The 26,467-nt window shown below is 41.5% G+C and overlaps 1 protein-coding gene across 2 annotated transcripts in view; it reads right to left on the minus strand.

Annotated features, from left to right (window-relative positions):
• The window catches only part of kcnh2b (potassium voltage-gated channel, subfamily H (eag-related), member 2b), a 266,411-nt gene that overhangs the window by 5,236 nt on the left and 234,708 nt on the right, over positions 1-26,467 (minus strand). The window contains exons 7-20 of one of the 2 annotated variants that reach the window (XM_079361027.1): positions 18,623-18,802; positions 17,332-17,435; positions 15,970-16,108; positions 12,713-12,867; positions 12,315-12,409; positions 11,365-11,505; positions 8,835-9,034; positions 8,623-8,685; positions 3,685-3,937; positions 2,275-2,468; positions 1,947-2,049; positions 1,659-1,810; positions 1,428-1,569; positions 1,061-1,250 (exon numbers count right to left, since the gene is read on the minus strand). In XM_079361027.1, coding sequence (XP_079217153.1) covers positions 1,061-1,250; positions 1,428-1,569; positions 1,659-1,810; positions 1,947-2,049; positions 2,275-2,468; positions 3,685-3,937; positions 8,623-8,685; positions 8,835-9,034; positions 11,365-11,505; positions 12,315-12,409; positions 12,713-12,867; positions 15,970-16,108; positions 17,332-17,435; positions 18,623-18,802 — 2,111 coding nt within the window. The remainder of the gene's footprint in view (positions 1-1,060; positions 1,251-1,427; positions 1,570-1,658; positions 1,811-1,946; positions 2,050-2,274; positions 2,469-3,684; positions 3,938-8,622; positions 8,686-8,834; positions 9,035-11,364; positions 11,506-12,314; positions 12,410-12,712; positions 12,868-15,969; positions 16,109-17,331; positions 17,436-18,622; positions 18,803-26,467) is intronic. The other variant, XM_079361028.1, reaches the window with a different exon arrangement.

A 26,467-nucleotide genomic window follows, 5' to 3' on the forward strand; every position in this document is an offset into this window, starting at 1 on the left:
TGATTGACTGGGGAACAATTAAGCGTGTACTCCGCCTCTCGCCGGCTGGGATTGGCTCCACCCCTCCGGGGTCCACAAACAGAAAAAAAGCAGTAAAGATAGATAGATGGATAGATGTATGTATGTGATTTTTTAACCTGATTTTGTAATGCTCTGTTGTCTTATCTTGCATTGCACTGCAAACTGTGTTTACTCAGATGTTCTGAGTGACTATTAATGAATTCTGGCTGGTTGGACTGGAAGGATGGTGCACATTAACACCTCTCCCTCCTCCACAGGTGACTGATCCATTTGGCCGGGCGATGTTAACCAACTGTGCATGCTGCAGAGCTTTAGAAAACAGAAAAGTCCCGTCGCGATGGTTGCTTGTGTGTATCAAAAACAAATGCACATCCTGTAGAACCACGACAAAGAGGAAAGGATCAACTCTATCAAGCCTCCATGCACTTCTTGCATAAACTTTCTGCTAAAGTTATACTTTTGGTATTCTCTACTTTGGTATCTGTCACTATCTGTTTTCTCTACAAGAGTCAACAAAGTTCCATTTTATGATATGAATCAACTAAACGCTGTCCTACTGGGTGCTGTTTGAGGCTTGAAAACAGCTAATTAGAACAAATTCTGATCTCTGTGGCTCTCTGCAAGACTCTGAAGCCCAGCAGAGACTTTACCATATGTGCAGATATTTTAAATACTCGGGGAAGGACTCCTCTCTCTCCTTACACACAATCCAAATCTCCCCACACAGACGCCTTCTGCCTGTTGACACATCCTATCCAAGCGAGGAACACAGTCAATCATGCGTTAAAACACTGAGCATCCAGCTGAAAGTGAAGCAAAGACACACTGTCTGTGATCCCAACAGGATCCGACAATCCAGCTAAAGGCTACATGTACTGAAAAAATAAATAAAAATGTTTTTTCCACTCTGACGGAGACAAAAGGTAAAAGAGACAGACTCAAACTGTCAGGCTGGTGTAGCATTGCTTCGTGTCAGTTTGATATGAAATCAAACGATAACAGGGCAGAAACAGTCAGACCTGCACAAGCTCAGTTATACCTGTTGAGTTGTTTCTGCAGCAGGTCCAGGCGCGTGTCCAGCTGGTTGCGTTGCTGTCGGCTCAGACTGTTCAGCGGCGTGTTGAGGGGCGGGGGGGATGCCAGGCTGCAGCTGGGAATCTCCTGGTACTGACCGGCCCCCCGACTCTCCCCCCAGAAACTGAAGATGTTGGACACACCTGAGAATGCACCTGCAGTGCAGAGAGAGGGAGAGAGAGAGAGAGAGAGAGAGAGAGAGAGAGAGAGAGAGAGAGAGCGAGAGAGAGCGAGAGAGAGCGAGAGACAGGGAAGAGGAGTTTGTGTTACTCACTGTGCCGCATTACTGACTGTGCAAATATACATGAGGAAACAGCTGTGTGTAATTCTACCTGACAGGGCGTTGCAAGTGTTCCCAGTCTTGGGGTCCCCATCCCCCTCTGTGTTCTCGTTAAAGTTCATGGGCGGGGCCTGAGCGTGAGAATCCTCCAGCATTGGTGGAGGCGCGAGTCTGGCCACAGGCGGCTCCTCCCCCTGAGAGATGTTTGCATCAAAATGTTAACGACAGCAGCAAACACAACCCAAGAGATCCTAATCAGAAATAATGACAAGCACAGTTTCACCTCATCACCGCTGGAGTGTGAAGACACTGAGCTTCGATGAGGCTCCCACCGACGCTTCGGCGCCTCCTCCTGTTTTTGGTTGTTGGCTGTTTCTCTCTGTCTTCTTCTCACGGACTTATGGGACTTTTTCACTTCTCCGGCGTCTGCATCATCTACACAGGAAAAAAAAAGAGAGAAAGTTTGAACGGGGCTCACTTTTGACAGATGACCACTGAGGGAGACTTGCCAAAAAAATAAAACACTTTTTTTATGTGACAGTGAATCAAATGGGCCAAGATGATGGGTTACCCTTTTCTGTACGCCGTCGGAATGATAACTTGCGCCTGCGTAATTTGTTGAATCCTCCACAGTTTGAGTCATCACTGCTCGGAGAGCCTGGGATCATGTTGGTCTGAAATGATCATCAGCATAAGTTTACCTTTGATAATAACAATAATAAAATAAACCCAGGGGATGCTATCTGTAGTCACTGTGATAAATAGTTTGGAAAAATGCTGTTTTAAAGCATGCACAGGTCAGTGCATGATGACAAATATTAACAACAGAGTTTTAGAACCACAGTCACAATATTTGAAATACAATTTTGAACCTTAAAATGATCTTTGATCAAACTCACATCTCGGAGGTTGAAGGTGATTTCCAGGTTGTTCCAGAAATTGTCTCCAAACTCGGGATACATGTCGAGCACCTCCAGAACATCTTCTCGGAAGATTTTATGGAGGTCGCAGTAGGTCAGAGCCCGAACATCAGCGTTCGATTTACCCGGCCGGGAATACAGGTTGATGGGCTCACCGAAAATGTCATTCTTCCCTGTGAACAGACGACAAGAGAGAAAATCTTACTGGCTGGAAGAGAGCTGAGTTCATAGAGCAAAAGGAAAATGGAATTAATCCAGAGGGCTAGAGCCGATCCCAGCTGTCATTGTGTAAGATGTGGGGTAAACCCTGGACTGATGGCCAGTCACTCACAGGGCTGACATATAGAGACAGACAACCAGCATCACTCACACCTAAAGGCACTTTTAGAGTCACCATCGACCTCAGGAATATGTCTTTGGACTGTGGGAAGAAGCCGGGGGGGCGGAACCCCCACACACACGGGAAAACATGAAATATCCACACAGAGAGGCTCCTGTCTAATGGAGATTCAAACCAGCGACCTCCTCGCTGTGCCAACCACTGCACCACTGTACAGCCACAACAGAAGTAAATGTCATTTAACTCGTCTCAGGTTCATGATTTATTTAGACTCATTTTGCAACACTTTTCACCCCTTTTGTGTCCTTGTCACTTCTGATATGTTTTTATATTCAGTTCTGTAGTCATGGTGGGAGAGCAGAATAAGAAAGGTGTCTATTTATGATGACAAAAATTTTCTTTTTATCTCCTAACATGATCTGTTGTGTTCCTAAACAATAAAAAAAAATGGAATCTTAGCCATACTCTTTTGTATTTTTACGATTACACATGTACTACAGAGTCACTTCTAATCTAATGCATTTCTTCTGACTGAAAGGATTGCATAAACTGCATTCAAATTCGCTCCCAGGTGATCCTGTGGCAGGAATAATACGCTGACATGCAACGGTCTAATTTGATGAAAAAAGTTGATCATCATACTTCCAGTGCTTCTGGAGCTATTTTGACCTTTTCAACGCTTCCTCTCTTTACGCACCTTGGTAGTTGGTGAAGTTGTGCCAGACAATGCCGCTCTGCTATGTAACATCAAACATCATCCCACACAAGGCTAACAAATGAGATGAAAACTGAACATGTCTTTTGTGTCCTGGTAAATAAACACTGGATTATTCTGTGCAACAATCTCATCTCACCAGCAGATGGCGCAATCATTCAGATTTTCTCAGAGGCAGCTTGACTTGTGCCTGCACCAATGACGGCAACACAACACGTAGAATTAACTAGAATAAATCCAAACAACTCCAGGTTGGTCTGTACTGGACATTTATGTGTTTAATTGCTTTTATCTCATGTAATAGAAATATGTTAAGACAGTCATGTTTCTGTACCTAAGATAGCCACCACCACGTCTCCTCTCAGTATCTCTATGGATCCCCTGGATATGAAGTAGAGAGCAGTGAGGACGTCCCCGGCGTGGACCAGCGTGTCACCCGGGGGCGCGTGGGTGGTCTTGAACTTCATGGCCAACGCCCTGAGGCATCCCTTAGTGGAGCCTTTAAAAGCCTTGCAGTTCTGCAGCAGGGTTCGGTTCAGATGGAGGCAGATATCTGCCTGGAGACACTCCGGGAAACCCTTCAGCACCTGGGGAGAGGGAGCGAGGGGGAGCAGGGGGAGGGAGGAGACGTGGAGGACAAGATGGTGGGGGAAAAAAAACAGGGATAGAGAAGGGAAGAGTGAAGGAAAGAAAGAACAAAAGTGGTGAGAAAAAAAGTAATAACTCGATAATAGGCAAGAGAAGGAGGAGGATATGAACTGATAGGGAGAGAATGCTTCAGTATCGATACATGCTGTTAGCAGCACAATGACAGATATGAGAAGTCCAGGACATTATAATGTCAAATAAAAGTCACAGATAATGCACGTTTTAAAGGGACTAATAAAACTCTCTTTATTGTCTTCATCTCAACGACTGAACATTTATGAGACATTATCTTGTTACTGCTATAACACCATTCAACTAATTAACTTTTTTTGCATTTATAAAAGTTTGGGATTTTATGGATTCAACCTGACTGTATTTCAGAGGCGTCCTGGAACAGAGTCAGCAGGCCCGGAGAGTGTAATTAATATGAAGAATTGGTGAAATTTTAATGAGTGCTCTGTAAGCAAGGGAAGCCCGGGCTCTTTTAAGCGGCAGGCTTTGGGCTTCTCTTGTAATTCTCTGGCTGAGTGCACAGAACACAACTGTACCTACAACACCCACACTGTGTTTCTCTCCCTCTCCATTTCTCGGCTTTTCATCTGTTTCATGCTGCTCGCTTCCTTTCAGTCTTCACTGGGCTCTGTTGTTCAGCTCACTTTCGACCAGTGGCCATTACACCTCCCAAACTGCTCAGTTTTTTTTGTTTTTTTTTGCAAGCCTCACTGCTCGTCGTCTCTACCCCGCTACTCTTTTACTCACGTAATGAGACTTTTTTTTTTCTTTTGTCATTCCCTCTTTCCTCAAAGACTTTTTTTTAATATCCTTTAACGTCTTTGAAGAAAGTAAAACATATAGAAATGAGTTCAGGTAAATAACTTACTCCTTTGTTTATGGTCATCTGTCACTTCCAGTAAACAACAACTGATCTGTTGAATTACCAGCTACTCCCCAAAATGTGCAGAAAAAGTCAAAACCTTTCAAGCCATCCTTCGACTCCACTTTAAAGACGCACTGAGCATAAACAGATTTTTAAAGATTGTACTCTCATGGTTTCACATGGTTTCACAATTCTACTCTCCAAATAAACACAGACGACTGGAAAATCAGGTTTTACACTGTATATATACTTCACTGCTGACTAAGCCTTTTTCATGTACAAAAACTTGATGAACATGTCTTATGAACAAATCAAAGCTTCCCTATCTCCCTGCTCGTTCTCTACATGCACAAGACCACACTCAAAGCATGAGCTGAAATCCATTTCTGGACCAATGGCGCTAGTGCATGTAAGTGAGGAGCGTTGGCTAGTGGCTGAGGAACAGTGAATAGAAGGTCCTGATTGGTCAATCCAAAGGTCTGAGTACATGAATTAGAACAAAGAATACAGTTGAAAATGGAGAATGCTGGAGGATGTTTTGAATAAACGAGTGGATCTTTTTGGCTGTAATGTAATTGGAGTCAATCTTTTATTGGATTTTGAACATGGGGACCCTTGTTGATGCGTCAGGACTGTTTTTGTTGAAATATTACGACCATATAAGACAGTTAGACCTTCGTTTTGTTAGAAGTAAGACTTGTCTGTGTTTGGTTGGTGTGACAGATGCCTAGATTGTGGCAGCTGTGTTGGTTAGACCTTGAAAGGGCTTACATGGTTGGAATCACAGTAAAATTGTAGCGTTCTAGCAACGAATGGCATGAGCAGTGTTGGGAGGGTTACTTTTAAAATGTATTCCCCTCCAGATTACTTAAGTAATGTATTCTAAATACTTTTGGATCACTTTCAGCTTACTTCACCTTTTATTGTTGTAAAGCACTTTGTGATCTGTATCTGTGAAAGGTGCTCTATAAATAAACATTACTTACTTACTTTCAAATCGTCTAGCTGAGCGCGTTTACCTGAAACACTGAATTGAGTTAAGACGTGCTTTAGAGAACGATCTACTTCTAGTTCTGCCTGATGTCAGGGATTTTATTAGATAGACAACAGTGTTCTGAGAGGTTGTTAACCTGTCAGTTATTTCAGTTCAGTTCAGTTCAGTTTATTGCCATTTGTAGTAAAAAACATTGGAAAGTGTGTGCAAGAGTTAAAATAGTACAACTACACAAGGACATAGGATGAAATTATTTCAGGTGCTGTGTTCTACGCAGGTTATCAAGTGTGTGATTGGTCAGGAGCTTGAGGGAAAGGTGGGACTGTGTGTGTGTGTCTGTGTGGGTGTGTGTGAGTCTGTGTGCGGTACCTAAGCTGGGGAGTACCGTTACTCATAGAGAGACTGTAGATTTGTTATTTTGGCGTTGGCTATGGAACACAGTATCCTGTGTTAAGTTTGGGAAATAAAACTCATGGAAACTGGATATCATCTCGTAACTTCACTGAGCAGAACGTTACAGAATATTAAAATAAAGCAGCTTTCTCTGCTCTGCATGTCCAGACTACAGCCACAGAGCCTCTAACATTCATGCAGAAAGCCCTTGTAAAAACTAGACCTTGTTTATGAGTGCAGGCCAAGAGACATGCGAGCCGGCGGACGTTAACCCGCCTTTTCTTTCCCCCCACGTGAGCACTCTCAGCCGGCGGAGCTGGATTAATAGTTGCCATGGTCATTTCTCTGTTAACGCTAATTACACAATTTACCTCAAGATGCTTCTTCAGACGTGGAGTCCCTCCACGCTGAAAGCAGCTTCGTTATCGGTAAGCAAAGCCTGCACTGCCTTCTTGACCAGGTTTATGGCTTAAATCTTAATAATATAATATGGCTTAACTTCACAATTTCTATGCTAAAAATTTATTATTATCCTCCTGGGTGTTTTCCTCATTCTCTGCCATTGTTATTTGGTTGTGTGAAAAGTGCACATTGACATGCATGTAGTGCCGTAAAGTAATCCCGACAAGTAGCCTTTATATTCAGTATTCAACAAAACTCTAACAATAACAGAACACATCTACCGGTACTCTTATTTTGTATTTTATATACATCACGCCGTTACATGTAATCCGTTACTTCCCCAGCCTGGGCATGAGTGAGACACAGCAGTTATGTGAATAATGGTGATGATGAGAAAACACACTTCACCAGGCTGTGGCCTCAAAGTCAATAACTCTGCACTCTGTTCTTTTGAGTGTTTGTTTTGTCTGTGAAAGTGACGGCTTAAGTTACACACAGAGGTGAGAGATTGTCTACAGGAAGAAAAATATATATATATGTCATATATTTTTTTCTCCCTCCTCATCATGTGTCCTTGTATTGCTCAGTTCTTCTTTGGAGCTGCATTACTATTCTTTCAATCCTCAAGAATAAAAGAAGTTGACTCAGTCAGTTGTGGATATAGATAAACAGAGAGGTCTATTCTACATAACGATGGTAATGATTACAATAAATATTCTCTAATCAAGTCTGCTCACCACACTGCACTTCATCGGGCTTTAAAAAAAAGCAAGACAACAAGAGAGGAGGAAATGTGTTCTTCTGAACTCTTTTCAAATGTGCTATCGCTCTCCCTCACTGCTTTGCTTATTACATGGAACAATATGGAACAACAATGAAACAATATTTCAATGACTAAAAAGATACTTGTACACTCTGACTTTGCTCCGGTATTTCCTTGGATTATAGGACATATGATGTCATATGTCTGTCTATGCAGCTTTCAAAACTGCTAATTTTCAGTGTTTCACAAACAAATACAAAACAACAATTAAGACAGTTAAAGTAAAGAGGTACATAATAAATACATGTAGCATATGACAGAAACAGTGCAGGAGCCCTGCCACATGTTGTTCTCAGCCTTGTCATGGGGACATAACAGGATCTTTTTTCAGTGGGGTCTCAAGCTAAGTGCTACTGCAGTACAACGCATGGTCTCAAAAGTTAAAGCTTTAACATCAATCCTGAAGGAGACTTCAAAAATATGCTGATTCTGCTTTGATAGGGGATTATAAAAACAATCTGGATTCTGGAAAGGCTCCCTGAAGTCTAAAGCAGAAAATGTTAACAAATGCATATTTTTTATTTAATTGTAGTTTAGGTTTATAAAACATCTTAAAACAGAGGGGGAAAAACAACACTCCAAAACACATGATTAGAGATCCACATTCTGTTCATATATACACCACACATGATATATGATGTGTTATGAACAATGATCATGAAGGTGACTGACTCATGCACTGCTCTAAATGTTTGCATCCGTAAATCTCAAGTGGCTGCCATGCTAAGGATTAAAGTGTGTGTGTGTGCGCGCACGTGCATCTGTGCTTGCATGCATGCCACATATAGGTCACAGCCTTCATAACACTAATACAGAGAAACAGAAGATGTGATGGGACAATGTCAGTGTGTGTGTGGGTGTGTGTGTGTGTGTGTGTGTGTGTGTTATGTTTGTATGTGTTATCAGCATCTTCATTGGACAATGCATGTTGTGTGTGTGTGTGTGTGTGTTAGCAGCATCTTCCTATAGACTGTGACTCACAGAGTGAAGAGGTCACAAGCATGTTAAAATCACTCCTTCAACCTGTGTGTGTGTGTGTGTGTGTGTGTGTGTGTGAGTGTGTGAGAGTGTGTGTGTGTGTGTGTGTATGTGTGTGTGTGTGTGTGTGTGTGTGCATTTCATATATGATACTCACATCTGTCCTACTTTCTCTGATGGTGTCGGACCATGCATGCTGAGACAAAGCCTTCGCATCATCCTATTAACGTACAACGCAGGCTCAACAACACTCCTCTAACCTTCTCTGTGTACATGTGTGTATTCATGCCAGCACTCACACATTAACATGAACAGATGTGTACACACACACAGGATTTGGGCTGAATGAGGATGAGGTTGAGTACTCACAGCGTTCATGTCGATGCCGTTGGTGTAGGACCAGGCGTGCTGGAAGTACTCCTCCAGCCTCTGCCTGAGCGGGTTGGGGATCTGGTGGAAGCGGATGAACTCTCGGACTCTCAGCATCTGGGTGTGGTAGCGGGCTGTTCCTGAGTACAGTCGCTGGATGATAGCTGACACATTCCCAAAGATACTGGCGTACATCAGGGCTGGAGGTGGGAGACGAGACATGAGGAAGGATTGTGATTATTAAGGGTGACGAAGAGGACAAAAAAGAAGAAGAGGAAGAAGAACAGTGTTTTTTTTTTTTTTTTTAAGTGTTCAAGCCGTCCTTCTTTATGTTACAAAAAGGAACATTTCATTTGGAGTATTAGCTCTTTTTGTAATCCACTCCAAGTAAAGGGAGCACAGACTTAAACACCTTTCTCCTGGTTCAGGTCTGACTTTTGGAACAGGCAGCCAGAAAAGGTCCTGGGATCGAAGATTTTAAGTCCCTGATCTCTGACAGATAAAGGTCAGAAGGTTTGAAGAAAGAAGACCTAAAATAGACTTGTAGATAAGAATACATCAGTGTTTAAGTCTGGGTGTTGACTGAGAAGTCTGTCCAACATGTGCATACAACAAACAGCGACGAGTGAGGGATTTAAAGTTAGTGATGAACCTTCATGATACACAGTGTCCAGAACATGTAAGATGAGGCATGCATGCATAAAACATCACGAACGTCCAGAACAGACATACAAGTGGCAGCAACCAGTTTCTTCTTAGATTCATAAAAAATATGTGATTCTTTAAAGGGGATCATATTCTACAACATCCAAAAAAGGAAGACATCTTCCTCATAGACTCACTGACGAGGAGAAGCTGGCTCAAATTCAATCTTGAAGTCATTTAAATATTATCACACTTTTTTCTCTGGACTATGACTATAAAGACGGAAATTGTCCTCTTTGGGGAGCAGACTTTATTTCTCAGTCTGTGGAGGACATACAGGAGCTTCTGCATGGTCTAACTTTTGAACTAAGTCAGCCGAGTGCTACACTTAACGTGTTCTGTAGGGACAGGATGAATGATTACACCCACAGCGTATTGTGTAAGAGGACTGGTTCACATTTTTTCTTGTCTATTGTAATACAAACATGTTCCTGACATAATCCCTGTGGAAGTAAAGGATAACACTTTAGTTCTCTCTCTGTGTAAAAAAGGTTTAAAAGTTCAGAATTGCAAATAGTCTGTTAATATGTATGACAAATCTGAAGAGTTTGGCCTTTAGTGGACAGGATGTTTTGTGTTGCATCCTTCATGGGAAATTCCTGTTTTGTCCTTTTTGTCGTGTTGGATCCTACTAACCTCCGAACCTCTGTCAGCTCCCATTACCGTCTGGAAACAGCTTTTAAAGCTGCCACGTGAGAGTGTGAGACTGTGAGACTGTGAGACTGTGACCATTTATGTCATGAAGGAAAAAAAAATAATCCCAGACTCTGATGAACTGAGTCTTATAAAGCCCTTTGCTATTTCATAACACAGAGCAAAAGAATATTGTACTTCAATATTTTACAAGCCTGAGGTTGTATTTTTTGGCAAAGCAAGCACCAGAATTGTCAGGAGGAGAAATAAAGCCAAAACTAAAACTAAAAACAAAAAACTCTGTTGAATAAGAGCCGCAGAGTCTTTGATTTGAGCAAATACAGTTATATTTAGATTTTTATTTATTTATTAGAAAAATCCAAATGATGAATTCTGGCAAGCTTTAAACCAGCTATAACTAGTTTCTAGCAACTTTCTAGAAAGTCAAGTACTTCTAATTGTCAAATTTAAATTCTCATCCGATGGTTTGGAATTAAGGGTCCAGGACTCTGCCAGTATGCAGCTGTAATTACTTTTTTTCGAGAGGAGGTTGAGTTGATAAGCATAAGAGGGGATTTTGCTGATGGATTTTATTATATGAAATCATTAGCAGATACGCCTTCAGAGTGAAGAGGATGATCTATAGCTCTGTCCAGCCAGTGCAAATATCACAGAATTAAATGCGATGACATAAAAAACACATCTTCATCAACTTCCACACATACAAATTGACTGAAGTTGGTGTAAAGTTATTCCTCCTGAGGTGACTGCAGTCTGGAGAAAAGTTTCAGAAGAGCTGGAAGAGGAGCTCTTACAACATTCAATGCGCCCTGAATTATGCGAATGGTGTGGCAATATCCTGACTGAAATTCTGCAATACTGCAATTTCTTTCCATCATATGTGGCTGAACTGAATATTTTATGGCGTGATGCTTTGTGTTTGAAGGTAGAGGATACTGCTATAGTGACATAGGAAATTGTGATGGAGCTTCAACACAAAAAAAAAAAAAAGTGATGAACAATCTGTTAAGTACGCATAAAGGATGTGAGATGTGCCAATTGCTTAATTTCAGCCTGCTGTTATTGCAGACAGACTGTATTCAACCCTGTATTTCAGCGCTCTTTCCCATCCAGGTCTGAAGCCAAAGTGTTCTGGTGTTGAGTAACTAAGAATAGCAATAGCAGTACTTACATCCTATCAGCATGACACAGATGGAGAAGATCTTCTCAGAGTTGGTGTTTGGCGACACATTTCCAAACCCCACGCTGGTCAGACTGCTGAAGGTGAAGTACAGAGCAGTCACATACTTGTCTTTGATGGAGGGTCCTGAACCTGTGGATCAAAACAATATTTAAAAAAAAAAAAATTTAAAACAGAAAGACAGAAGGTCTTATCATTTTCCACATTTAGATTAAAATTCATTTTCATTTTAATAAAGTGTGATTTTATATTGTAAATATTAGCCTCAATAGTTTACCAATAACACACCAATTCAAAATAGAACCATCAGGAAAAGAAATAGGTACTTAAAATACATGAAATGAAAATTAATCAGCTCTAATGTATTTTATCAATTTATTACTTGACAACAAAACCATTTTACACATATTGCAGATATCCAGTTTATCTTCTGAAAATAACTCTGAGTCATTAGTGTCTACAATGAGACATGTGAGTCCCGCTGTCTGTGATGCTGTCAGAGCCGTATCTACACCGTGTTGTCACAGAAGTGTTTTTACATCATGGTAATTTGGTGTAAATTTACATGCAATGTGAAGCCAAGAGCAACAACTGCTAGCACAACAATGCAGCTCGAGTTGTTTTGGTTTCATGAAGATGCTCAGGGGCAGCATCTACTGGATCAAAGAGTGGCACATTGAGCCTTTTAGGTTTGTGCAGACATGTAATCTGTTAAAAGAAAAGAGGCCAATTTTCAACCTATTCGAATATTCTGTCTCTGCTGTTGCTAGGTAGAAAAGACTTAACTTCCAGCTCTGTGATTAGTGGTCCTGTTTTCAAATTACAGAATAGTTTCAAGGGCCTAAAGGAAAAAAGGGCAACAGATAAAGAGCCCCGATTCGGTATGCTGCTACAACTACAGGAGCCTCGTGCAGGTGCTGCGTTAGCTTTGCTCTCAGTACCTGGTACAGAGTCATTGAAGTGTTTCCCCAATTGGTCCCCCAGAGTGTGGAGCCAACCAATGGAACCATTTCTCTCTACACTACCAATGGCATACCTGTGAAAACAATAAACAGGGAGAAGATAGTTGCACTGTACATCAATACTGAGGTTAATAATACGAGGACAATATTGTTTGAAGCACAACAAAAAGTAAACTTTCCATGTTTTTTTCCCATTCAAGTTTTAAGTCAACCGCTGAAGTCACTTTATACAATTGGATTGACAAACTTAATAATTCTTTAAATAACTCTATGTATTATATTTTCATTGTAATATTAGTGAATAGATAATGACATTTCTGTTGTATGCAGACAAAAAAAGGACTATCAGATTGTTAGACAGTTTTATGGCACTGTACCATATGCAAGCCAGCCAGTGAGCGATGAGGGCAAAGGTGCACATGAGGAGGAAGAGGACGGCTGCACCGTACTCCGAGTAGCGGTCCAGCTTCCTGGCTACTCGCACCAACCGCAGGAGACGAGCCGTTTTCAGTAGGCCAATCAGAGTGGTGGTCTGATGGGAGGAAAAAGTCCAGATATGGTATTTTAAAGCACGGAGGAAAAACAAAGTGGCACTGATATCACCTCGACACATTCCTACCTGCTGTCAACTTATCTCCACACACACACACACACACACACACACACACACACACACACACACACACACACACACACACACACACACACACACACACACACACACACACACACACACACACACACACACACACACACACACACACACACACACACACACACACACACACACACACACACACACACACACACACACACACACACACACACAGGTGGTGGAACCCTGTCCGTGTTGTGATGTGAATCACTGCTGTGGAGGAGGTAAATCCTCACTCCCTTTTTTATTTCTGTGGGCCGCATGTGTATTCAGCTGGCCCCCTCCTTGTCCATACAACAAATAAATAACTGGCCGATTACTGCGCTGGCAGAGAGCCTGGTTGTGAGTGTGTGAGTCTGTATGGGTGTGTGAGTCTGTATGTATGTGTGTGTGTGTCCTCACAGTAAATAATAGCTGTCTGCTGAGGAAAATCTGTACTTTCTTGGCTCTGTGGCCCCATACGGACAGCATCAATGAAGTGAAACTTGGCAAAGCAGAGTGTTGGGGAATTTCCACATTCATCATTTTTGCCTTAGTAGGTGCTTAATTACATTTTATTAGTTTGTTATAACTCACATGCGTCTCATTATTTCTAAATATACATCAATTATTTCGTACTCTTTAAATCGAACATTGTTGAGCTGTTGGGAGGGCTGATTCCACCTCTTTATCTCTTCTGGATTTCATCCTCATTATGTGGGAAGTATCATCAGAAGGCTCAAGCAGCCTACAAGTGTAACTCATCTTCTCCTTCATCTAACTCCCACCTCTTCCTCCAAACATCCACCTCTCACAACATTCAATTCTCCAACCGACACCTCAATCACTTCACTCTGAAATCATTTAGAAAACCACAGCACCTAGAATCACCTGCATCGAGACTGCCAAAGGAAATAAGCTTGTTCACCAACTCATGCACTTTTACATTGATATACATTAAACTCTACTGTACCAGTGATGCAACTTGGAGTCATTTTCAATATTAAAGAAGTGTGCATTCGTGTTGTCGTACTTGTAAACGGTTTTGGTCTCAAGACCGGTCTCAAGGCCACTTTTTAAAGATCTCGGTCTCATCTTGGAATCGAAAGAATTTTTTTCTCAATCTTGTCTCCGGATTTTAAATCAAGACCGATCAATACCACGACTGATTGTCCACTTTTCCACATCATTACTGTCGAGGAAATTATCAAGACTTGATTCCACACAATAAGACTCCTTACACTCAGAGGGTTTACGTTGATGAACGTTTATACATTAGATTGGAAGGCCCACTCATTGAGACATGGTTTAACATCACACTTGTGGTTCAGTGTCATGCTCAAACATAACTGCCAAAGTCTCTGCATATATTCAAAAAGATATTATCATTATCAGGGTCATGGCACATTGACCCACCTAGAATAATCTATGATGTCTAGGATCATGTTCTTCCAAACATCCTTGCAGATGTCATAAAGACCTGTTGACACTTGATTCAAGGGAAATTTACCTTTCCAAAAGAACATTAGCTTAACGTCCAAGGTGCATGAAGAGTAAAAGGTCAAAAAGCTCCAGCAACACTTGTAGTATGATGATCAATTTGATTAACTGTATTAGGCCAAGGTTGAACTCAGGGATCGTTACACTACCAGTGTTGGAAAGTTTCCAAAGTTTAAAAAAAAAAAAGTTTGAGTTTGAGGCATTATTTAGTGCTTGCGTTATAACCGGGAAGCTTGGGCATCTAGAAAATCGCTTTCATGCTGCATGATGGGAAATGTAGGCATTCAGGATTTTGGGAGTTTGAGATATACTGGAGGGTAAAAGACAGAATATCTGAGCTTTTGCTGCTCGGTAAACCCTCAGACTTTATAGAAGTAACCCCAGAACAAACTTATTATTTGTTATATCTTTTGACAAATCACTTGGTTTCGAGGAAAATTGTCAACGCCTACTGTAAATTTGTAAACCTGTCACTTTAGAGTAATTGTAGAGGTAAAACATGTTCCACAAGATTACAAATATTTACCTGGGTGGATCTGAAGTTTCTTTCTCCAGAAAACGATCAATACAAGCCCTCTCGCTATTTCATTTCAGTGTATGTAACCGTGTATATCAAATACTTTGAAGTTTTCTTACAAAATTCCAGTTATTTAACAAAAAGTAACATAAACGTCATGTTCTCCCTGCTAACAATCCCATAATGCAATGCTTCAATCCCCAATGATGTGAAAATTACCCATGTGCCACTCCACATTTGTCCGCGATGACGCGAATCGACGATGACTCATAATTGACTCAATTAACGGCTCAATTCACAGACAACCTTATGAGTGTTTTACATAAGGAGCAGTGATTGAGTGAAGAGGGGGTGTCTGATAATTACACAAGTGTTTTTATCCTCTGAAAGTATGGACCTGGTGAAGGTGAAGCAACAAGAGAAAAAAATCCCTGGCCAAGAGCAACAACTGCTAGCACAACATGCTAATGATCATATCTCAATGACTTGAGGAGGATATTTGAGGAAATGGTTCTTATATTGAAGATTTGTGCATGTTTTGGTACTTCCCCATATCGGCTCATGTCCTGTCATTGTAATCTGTGTTATTTAAATAATTTATCACTCGCATTTTGCTCAATTCATTGTTTGTTGTGAGGCAGACACATTTCTTTTGACGCTCCACTGCAGGTGGCTGCAGTCAGCTTCCCTGTGGAGACAATTAAATTACGAAACAAGAAGTAAACCCACCTCTGCCACTCTTTTCTTCTTCTGTCTCTCCTGCCTCCGTTACTGTGCAGCCCTTCTTCTCCCTTGATTTTACCTTCCCTTCCATTAAATCATCAGACTGCCATGCAAACATTTCATTCTTGTTCTTCTAATCTCTCCATCTGTCATCCACTTCTTTTTTCCTCCCTCACACCTCTTCATACGTATATAAACAGCCCACCGTCTCTCTCTCTCTCTCTCTCTCTCTCTCTTTCTCGCCCTCCTTCAAACCGTACCTCCTCTCCGCTGCGGTAAATGAGCAGGTCAAAGGGGATGGCGGCCACCATGTCGATAAGGAACCAGCCTTTGAAGTAGTGGACGGCGATTCGTACTGGATGGCTCACCACTTCATCATTGGCATTCACATATGTCGTCCTAAGGGGAAGAAAGTAAATGATATTAAAATATATGGCCACTACTGTGAAATAAACGTTGTACGATTTACCTCAAGTATAGATCAATGCTCCAACCATCCTTTTTTTATTTTAACCTTTGTCTCAAAACAAAAGTCCCTTGAAATTGGAAATTCTTTTGGAGGAAGACCTTGCCAAGACAGCATGGAAAAATGAGCGTTCCCATATCTTCCATGTAATCAGACCCCTTGAACAAATGACTCATCGACAAGAATTGTATCTGTGAACAACTGCAAACAAACAAGACAGAGCCCCTGCACTATCCACCATGCATCCATTTTCTTCTGCTTATCGGTCAGGTCACGTGGCGGCAAGCGCAGTAAGTCAACCACAACGATCCCTCTCCCCAGCAATGTTTCCAGCTTCTCCCGGGGGATCCCAAAGCATTCCCCAGGCCAGACGGGATATACAATCCCGCCAGTGAACTCCAGGTCTGCAACAGAGTCCCACTACCAGTTGGATGTGCCTCTAAAACCTCTGGAGAGAAGGAGTCCAGGAGGCCTCATAATCAGATGCCTGAACCACCTCAACTGGCTCCTTTCGATGCAAAGGAATAACTTCTCTTGTCTGAATGTCCAGAATGTCTCTAAGGGAGGAGGACACTAATATCTGGTCACTACCCACAGCTCATGACCATAGAAGAGGCTTGACCGGCACATCAAGCTTTAAATTCAGGCTCAGCTCCCTCTTCACCACAATGATCGGGTGTAACGCTCACAGTGCAGTCGACGCTGGGCCAATCCGTCTGTCAATCACACGGTCCCTCCTACCTTCACTCATGAACAAGACCCCGAGGTACTTAAACTTCATGACTTAAGACAAGGACCCCTCTCACCCGGAGAGAACCATGGCAGGGTCAGCACGCTCCAAGTCCCTGCACTATTAAGGATTTAAATAAGAAAAAATACAAAACAGTAGAGGAGCAAATATTTCACAAGGAAAATGTTGTATCCAGCTCTAATTCTGTAAACTGTATTTGTGATTCTCAGTTTCTCCAAACAACAAAGCCTAATGACAGATAAATGAAGACAAAGCACCCAATTTGGAAAAAAAGACTGGTAGATTATTCTGTATTTCTATTAACTAGTTTAACTGCTGCTGCTGCTGTTATTTTTGTAGAACAAATAAAACTGCTAGTTGCTTCAAATCACAAAACCACTAATACACTGCTGATTCATATCAGACCTGAAGTTGATGAGAATGTCAATAATAAACATGATATCCACGATGAGGTCCACCACATTGAGAGGAGAGCAGGAGTAACCACAGCTCTGCATGGCTGCCTCCTCCTGAGAGAGAGAGAGAGAGAGAGAGAGAGAGAGAGAGAGAGAGGAGAGAGAGAGAGAGAGAGAGAGAGAGAGAGAGAGAGAGAGAGAGAGAGACAGAGAGAGAGAGGGAGAGAGAGAGAGAAAGGGAGAGAGAGAGAGAGAGACATAAACACAGATAGATTAGAAAAAAGAAAGAAGATGAAAATTTGAGTCTAATGCTTTAAAAATAGAACGACTGTGTGTGATTACCTCTGTTAAATGAACGAGCAGAGAGGGTGTTAGGGTTATTTACATACATTTGTGGACAAAACAAAGAATTGAAACAAAACTCGGATGCATGACTAAAATCTGTGCAGCACCATTGAAATGCAGTTTGTTTGTTACTTCAATTCTCTCTCATAAAGTAATCATTTTGGATTTCTGGATGTTGATTGTTGTGGAAATGAGGTCAGTAAACACATACTGTGTCCTGGCTGTGATGAGTAAAAGCCATGAAAACAGTGCAAACTGTTTTCAACTGTGCGTTCAACGCAAATGAGATTAGCTAAAAGTTCATCCAAACAGCATGACAGATGTGCTGCCTCGGTGACAGTTTTTAGAGACAAAGAAAAAAAGACACAGTGCTTCTGTTAGAGTGCAATTAATGACTATTTGTTTTTCCACTTTCAAGACAGAAAAGCCGTTTACAAGAGCTTCAGTGGTTTAGCTTGTTGGCTAACGGGAACAGGAAGAGAGGATGTGTGAATATGTTTGTATGTTGACTGTTACTTATCCAGGACGTGTGCAAAGTAAAGTCAAACTTGTAAAAGAAAAAGCCAAAGCTTTAAAGTTGGTGGACGGATCTCCAGCTCCTGAAGCCACATGTTGATGTGTCCACGTACCGGACACTTAACCCCCGAGGTGCTCCTGTTGCTTCACCAGTGATGTGCGACTGTGTGTGTGAGGGATTCGTTAACACAGATGGACACTTTACATAGCAACCTCTACTATCAGTGTGTGAATGGATGGGTATGACCTGTGGTGTAAAAAGTCCATTTACCAATCCATTTCAAACATTGAGTGCTTTCTTCTCTGAAAATGTAAAATCTGATTATCTCCAGAAGATTTCAGTATCATGATAAAGTATTTAAGTCCTCATTTGTTTCGGTGATCAGGTTATATATATGAATAATTCTGACTCATGATTCAAATCCTTGATAAGAGCTCACTTGGTCGTTGAGGAGGAATGCGGCTGAGTAGGGCGTCAGGATGGCGGTGTAGATGACCAGCAGCAGGATGAGCCAGTCCCACACTGCCTTGAAGGGGCTGTAGTGCAACACGGTCCACTTGTGGATGCGAGGGGCCTGGAGCTTGTACTCTGGCAGCACATCTGCACCCAGAGACAGCACCTGGGGACAGAGAGGGGGAGAAAATGGCAATCAGGCGTTGAATGACGCTTTGATGACGCTTGACACTCTGGGTGTTGCGTTGAAACACATACTCGTGCACGCCGACATTTTCAGAAAGCCTGAGTGCTTTATAGCAGCGCCATGAAATATACATGGACCTATATGACATGTGTGCTGTGCATACACAGCAGCTACAACAACAGCGTTTTGCAATTAAAGCGATAGAGCCAGTATCCACTGAAGATGATGAGAGCGGTTCTGAAGGCACTGACCCTCTTTAGGTTACCCTCCCAGGCACACACACACACACACACACACACACACACACACACACACACACACACACACACACACACACACACACACACACACACACACACACACACACACACACACACACACACACACACACACACACACACACACACACACACACACACACACACACACACACACACACACGCAGGCACACACAGATATGTAACTGCGTAATAATGCATAGATGTATGCACATGCACACACACTTAGCAGCCATAATTCTAGTCACATCACTTTTATTTCTCTACAAGTGGCTCTGACAAAAAGGCTTTGACTCAAATATGACAAGCGACAACCCACCGCATATAAGCATATTCCAAACACACTCACATGTAAGCTCGTCCTCTGTCTTCTGCCTCACACACAAACACACACACCAGGAATGAAATCTTAGGTATTACGGAGCACTTCTAAGTGGCTTTACTCGCAGTAATGTATTCCACCGTCTGCACTGCACTCGCCCTGGACGAGAGCGGGGATGAATCAGTATAAATAAGCATTAGCACAGGCTGCCTCGTGTCTCTGTTTAATAGAATCACAGTGAACTGCAAAGGCTCGGCTGCTGTGCTCAAAGTAAAAGGAGAGAAAAAAATAGTGAGTATTAGGGAGTTCCCATTGACTTTCATTGTGTACCTTACTCACACTACCAATGCACCAATAAACAGTGTAACAACTGCAGGGAGGGACGCAAAATAGAACAACAGTGCTGCCTGACATTATGCCCAAACTAGTTACTCCTAGTAACTTTTATACCAGGTTTGTCAGGGAAACTTTACAGGGAATTTAAAGCTGAGCTAAGCATGTCTTGGCCTGACTGTTGCATTAAAGCTCATGTGAGGAATGTTCTGTACATTTATATTTCGGTGCCCCCCTGTGGACAAAGCAGTTTCATGTCTTTGTTGACTTTTCCCTGTACATGCAGAGGCAGTGTTTTTCTTTTCTGACTTAAGATCCATCCAGCTACTTTTTGACTGTCAGACATATCACTCTTTGTGAATCTTTGCAGTGACAGCAGCATGACTGATTTGGCAGCATGCTATATATCACCCCATCCAACACATACACACACAAGAAATAATAACAGGTTATACAAAGGCATAAGTATTAGTATCAGTCTCTGTACCAGGAGCTTGATTTTGTTTGTTCATAAAAAGAATAGCTTGTTTGCTGAATCTGTATCAGCTATTCTGCACACACAAACTGAACTTTAGGTAAACGAATGGGTGTCAGAGCATTAGTATTAGTGTAGTAGTTGATGTCTGGGTCATTCTGTACTAGTTGTTATTGATAGTATTGATACGCTACTCTATAAAAAGCAAACCTTCAATGTACAGGGCTTAACTGCTGCTGTAAAAAATGAACGTGCAGTTATAAAATTAAGTGTTGGAATTGTGCAGATTGTCAAAACACTGTCAGCAGGAGTTTTTTTGGCACTGTGTTGACTCTCTCTTTAAGTTGAAAACAACTTGGTCAAAACACTGCCAAAACAGCGCCCAATTGTCAATAGTATTTTTCCCTCTCTGACGAATGAAAATCAAGAAGTGGCGGGACTTCTGATATCTACTTTGCCAACAACAATGGTGGTGGGGAAATAAATATAGTCAAGCACCCGGAGCGATCTATAAGACACCCAGGAGGGGTGGAGAGAAGTGGTGGTTAACTTTCGTAACCTGGCAATAGCTAAAATAAAAGTTGGTGAAAATTATTCAGAAACTGAGATGGTTGAGTGTGAACATTGCAAAAACAGCATCAGTGAACACAGGGCCTTAAGTCAAGTACTGAAATTAAATCCTACTCTGAAAGAAAACCGAAATATCATGTCATTATAATTTAAGATTAAAGGCATAATAACTTTTGCAAATTTGACATTGACAAATTTGATTTGATTTTATTTTATTTGCAAAAAAACCTAATGCACTGGTCATATTTTGAGATTTAATTACCTCTGCAACCTGACTCATATTACTCAATATCTTAATCTAACTTGCTTGTACTCAATGTGAACATGAAGGATATTTTAAAAAATAAGCCTGGAGACAAAGTTCTGCACCAATGCAGCAGACACATTTGTATGCAGGTAGAGCTGACCTCTATAGCATGTGGCCTGTGGGGCAGTGACAGGCACAACAAGCAGACACAGTTACAGCACAATCTCCAGAGAGGGGACAGTGTGTGTGCATTGTGTTACAATCTAACTCAAATCACACTATTTGACAAGGCATATTAAGCTTTCCACTCCTGTTTCTTCTTATTCTCACCTTGACCTGCTTTAACTTTCTTATTTTTTATTCTTTATTTTCATCTGGTTTCCTCCCTCCTCTAACTTCCCCCTTTCCCTCTTTCTCTTCTGCACAGCCAGCAGCAGAGTCACTTTTCATTCATCCTGTTGCCCATTACCATTCACCCTGCCTCCCATCTCACCTTCCTTTCTTCTCCTGCTTGAATCGCCGGTTTGTTATCCCTTTAGTCTCTCTCTCTCCTTTCCTTTCTCCCACAAGTCTTTTTTTCTCTATCCATTTTCATGAAACTCCTTCTCTATACCACTGCCTCTCTCTTCTTCCCTCACTATTCACAATAACGTTATTTATGCATTCAACCAACCCTAAAACATCTGGTACACGAGCACCTTTCTCATCATTCTCTTTCCATCTCGTCTGGAGTTGCTCGTACAGAAACTGTGATTTGGCAGCAGAACATTCACTCGATTTATTATGAATGAGCAAAAACTATTTCACTGTGTGTGTGTGTGTGTGTGTGTGTATATATACATATATATGCTCTCTGTTATACAGCCAGCTGTTTCATATCTAGGCCGACTCTTCCTTTCTTGTCCCTCCAAATGCTTTATGTTTCATGTACATATGTAATTTTGTATCCAGATCTCATCTGATGTATTTACTTCTCAGAGATTCACTAAATACTTCAGCTATCTCACGGTGAATTATCAGACTTTTACTCTAAGATGGTTTAAGTCAGGGTTCTTTTGATTATTACATTTCTTCCTCCTTTACCATGGAAAACAAAGCTAACTGGGTATCAAAAAAAAGAGCGGGCTCAGTGGGATGTGATTTTCCATAGTGTTCATCCTTCAGTAACACAATGACTACACGTATGACTATTTTGGTCATGGACTAATAAGAAATCTTATTGAACTATTTGTTGTCATTTTCGGGGTTCTTGAAGAGACAACATGTAAGAACAGTGTTTCACTTGCTCAGAACATAAGGACTCTTCTTGCATCACTCTCTGACAAAGACTACACGTTAAGTTATTTGTGTAATTAGGATTTTTCACGTACCTTCTAATAACCTCTTCTCCTGAGCATCAGTAACTTCTTCTGCACATCACTTCAGTAGAATCAAGCCAGACATTGTTGAATGTAAAACCCACTGTCACACTTTATTATATATAATGCAATATTATTCTTATAACACTATGCGTCCCTGGTCTGTCTACAAACTCCCCAATTCTGAGAAAAGTCCATCCACTCCTTCTTTGTCCTGCTCCACATTTCAGAAACTGTGTGCTCAAACAGGCTGTTTGGAGATTCCCCTTCATGACATCACAAAGGGCAGTAACCCCTCTCCCAAGGTGGGTGACACTCCCACAGCGAGGTGTTTGTTCTGCCCTCTGAGTCTGCCAGGCACAGTCCAAGAAAGCCTGGGCCGTGCCCCCTTTCAGAGGGGGGGCATTCGAACACAGCTTATTTGCAATTAAAGCTACAGACACAGACTGTTCTGAGCAGGGCTGACATAAAGGATTACAGACATCAAATATAGGATCTAAGGGGATTTTTGGCAAGAAACATCACAGACTAAATTTTGGACGCTCTAAGGCTTCTCTAAACTGGTTGAAAAAGAGCAGAATATTTGACCTTTGAAGTTGCACGTAGACAGTGAAATGTTGCCACAGAAACAAGATTTAATAACTTGAAATAACCGCAACAAAATTTTGAAATCATTTTCCAGAATCTCAAATGTCATGGTCATCTGAGTATAAGGAAAGTTTTGTGATGCAGCTTCATCAAGTAATTTGATCACATGCAAAAACGAGACACTTTTTTTTTTAGGGTTTCGGCTCTTCCTTTTCTGATTTCATGGAAAACACATCACATTCATGGCATTATCTTAAATCAGTTAATTCATCTTTTATTTGTGTAGTGCCAATTAATAATAACCTCAGGGACACGTAGCAAAGACAGCACATCTAGACAGTACTTTTTGAGCAAAGCACTCTGCAACATTTTGTAAAGTAAAAGTGGCAATGAAAACCTTGTGCAGAACCAGAACTTATGTATCAGTAAGACATCTGTAGCTTAACATGCACACATGACCGCATGTTGATACAAAAACAACAAACACATGTGCACTCCCCTTTGGTTCATTCAAGGGCCCTTCTCAGCCCTGAGTCCCCTTCTGGAGTATCTTGTGGGTTATTTTTAGCCATCTGTGTAAAACTCAAAATCATCGCCACAAGGTTTGTTAAAAGTGCAGATGTCAAGACACATTTATGTGCCGATATTGTCGACGTGTATTTGAAGACAGCTCTGGGAGAAGATGGAGGGCAAACAGAGGGGCCGTTTACAGAGCTAACTGCCTGTGCTATGAAGACGACATGTTGTTTTCACTTCGTGCACAAACAAGCTGTTGAGGGATCCCTTCACAACAGACTCTGCATATGTTCTGTGCTTCAGTTTGACATAAAGAAACTGATGGAATTTGCCTGGACTGCATCTGGCACACAGGGTTGAGGTCAGGCAGAGAGCGCCGCGTTTTCTCATTAAACTGCTAAAAATATGAATTGAATCAGACGTGAAGTCGCCATTTGGAGTCGAGGCTGGAATACCGTAACTGAATTCTTGTTTGTATTCAAAAGTCAAATTGAAATGCAAGCCAAAGCTCAGGCTGTCTGCTAGCGGGCCGCAGTGTCACTTCCACTTTATCTGACACTGTAAGCTGCAGAGTGACAGCGCAACAGATAAAGAGGACCAGAGGAGATGACTTGCGACAAGATATAAATCAAATTTGAACCCAAAATGTCAGATGCATGGTATTCATCTGCTAAAAACATCAAAGCTGTCATACTCTCTTTTATGTCTGCTGTGTCCCTTTTCAGAAAGATACGGCCGAATTCAAGGCTAGTAGGACAATTTTAGATGCCAAATGTCATGATTTATTTATTCATTTCTAAAACGACAGCACGGGAGTGACAGAAAGGACGAGAAGATAAATGTGTGAAGCAGAAATGCTCCTTTGAGCCCCAAAACCACAGGCGCTAAAGGTTTTCAAAGTTAATAACGAGCAATAAAAAAGGGGAAAAAGGTGAAATGGAAAGAAATGACTCAAATTGTCAAGTGTTAATCCCCCCCCCCCCCATCCAGACCCACCTTCAAGTAATGAGGGGACAACGTGATACTTCCTCCAATGGTGGCACAGGGGTTGTGACGGAGGTGTTACAGGGGAGACCGGCAGAGCTCCTGCTGTCTCTCTACACCTGTCAGGGTTTGCAAACATGCTATAATAGCCATGTCTCTGTCTCCAAGTCGCTGATGAAGTTGTAAGTAAAATCACAGGAGAAGGGAATACCTTTTGCAACCAGCGAAAATATTTTTTTCCTCGACTTAATGCATGCTGCTTGCTGACAACAGACAGTTCATACATAAAAATCAGCAGCAAACACACCACAATATATTAGATGTGGATTTGCATATTTTGCAAGTTGTTTTCTTCCTCAGTAATTGCACACACTTCTACACCTCTGTGCAGTAGTCCACTCCACTAAACCCCTCACCTGCTGTCTTCTTAGCAGCATCCATCTTGTAAACACCTCATCAGTAAGCCGTGAGTCCACATCAGGCATAAGGCGTCATCACACAGACGTGAGATTGGCATGTCGACAAGTGGGTCTGCATAGCTGTAATGCAATGTGAGCGTTTTTCTTTCTTCCTTTAGCCGATAGAATACTTGAAGAGAAACAGGAAATGTTTTGAGGAGAAGGTTGGGGAGTAATATGCAGCAAAGAGCCGAGGTTGGATTCAAACCTACGGCCGCTGCAATGACTACAACCGTTTGCATATGAAGTGTGTGACATAACCACCATAGGCTATTGGCGTCCCATGCAATATAAATTATAGATCAGGATGTGAAGCCACTAAGGATGTATAAAACGTAATGAAGGTTTAGCTTCGTGGCACGATGGCATCCTGAGATTGAAAACTAAACTAAAACTTTCTTCCACTGATCACATGAAAAAAAGTAAAAAAAAAAAAAAAAGGTGGACAAGGTTAAAGTATAAGTCGAGTCCCACTTTGAGGATTCCGTTGACTCACCAGGCAACCAAGTTTAAATAGCAAACCCACATAAATACACACACAAGGCCTCCACCTGGGAGGAGTTCAATACAGCTGCAGTCCTATAAAGGGTGATGACTGAACAGCCAAAGCTACTTCCATTATTAATCTTCAATCATGTCCTTTATCGGTGCAGAAGACTGAGCCGCAGGCGCACACGCACACACACACACACACACACACACGCACACGCACACACACCTAGTTGTAGAGGCTTAGACACAACGTTTTGCACACAACGCTGCAAAATCAAAAGTGAGGGTGAAGTCGGAACATCTCTAGAGAGGGAATTTTTGGAACCAAAGTGAACGTGTCTCTTTGTCAAAGTAGAACTACTGTCCATAATCACTGTTAACAGACATCCTCCACTTTGTAAACCCCAAAGAGAACAAACCCCTCAGGAAGAGATATGAAAGAAATGTGTAACTCTGTTTGAAGGAAATAAAAATGAAGATAACAGGAGATTAAATTATTCATCCAGTTTTTAACAAAATATCTTTGACCTCAGTTGGTTATATCAGCATATTTTATAAATGGGGGGATCTAGGAAATGAGAATATAAATAATCTAACACCTTCACACTCAGCTCATAAAAAGGCAGTTGTTGACATACTGACTTCCTTTGTTTTGCAGATTCTAGGTGAATAAATAATACAATAATAAATGTGATCCAAGGAAAGTTATTAAGATTACACAAAAATAACGTAAGCCAGAAGGATCCTAAGGGTCAAAGAATCATGTAACAGTATAATACCAAATACTGCTGCAAAAACCTCTCTCAGTCCTGTTTGGATGTTCATGACCTTGTGGCACATTCAGCTCTCTGTAGTAACACAGACGATCTGTCTCAATCTTGACACTGACTGTTGAAAACTTTGTTCAAGTCTCAGAGTGGATTGAAGAAAAAACAAAATTGGTGTGACATTATCGGCCGCTTCCATGTGCTCTGACTGGGTGTTGATGGTTTTGGAAAGCTTCCATTTCTCACATTGTTTGAA

This window comes from Symphodus melops, assembly GCF_947650265.1.
Source record: "Symphodus melops genome assembly, chromosome: 14".
Lineage (NCBI taxonomy): Eukaryota > Metazoa > Chordata > Actinopteri > Labriformes > Labridae > Symphodus > Symphodus melops.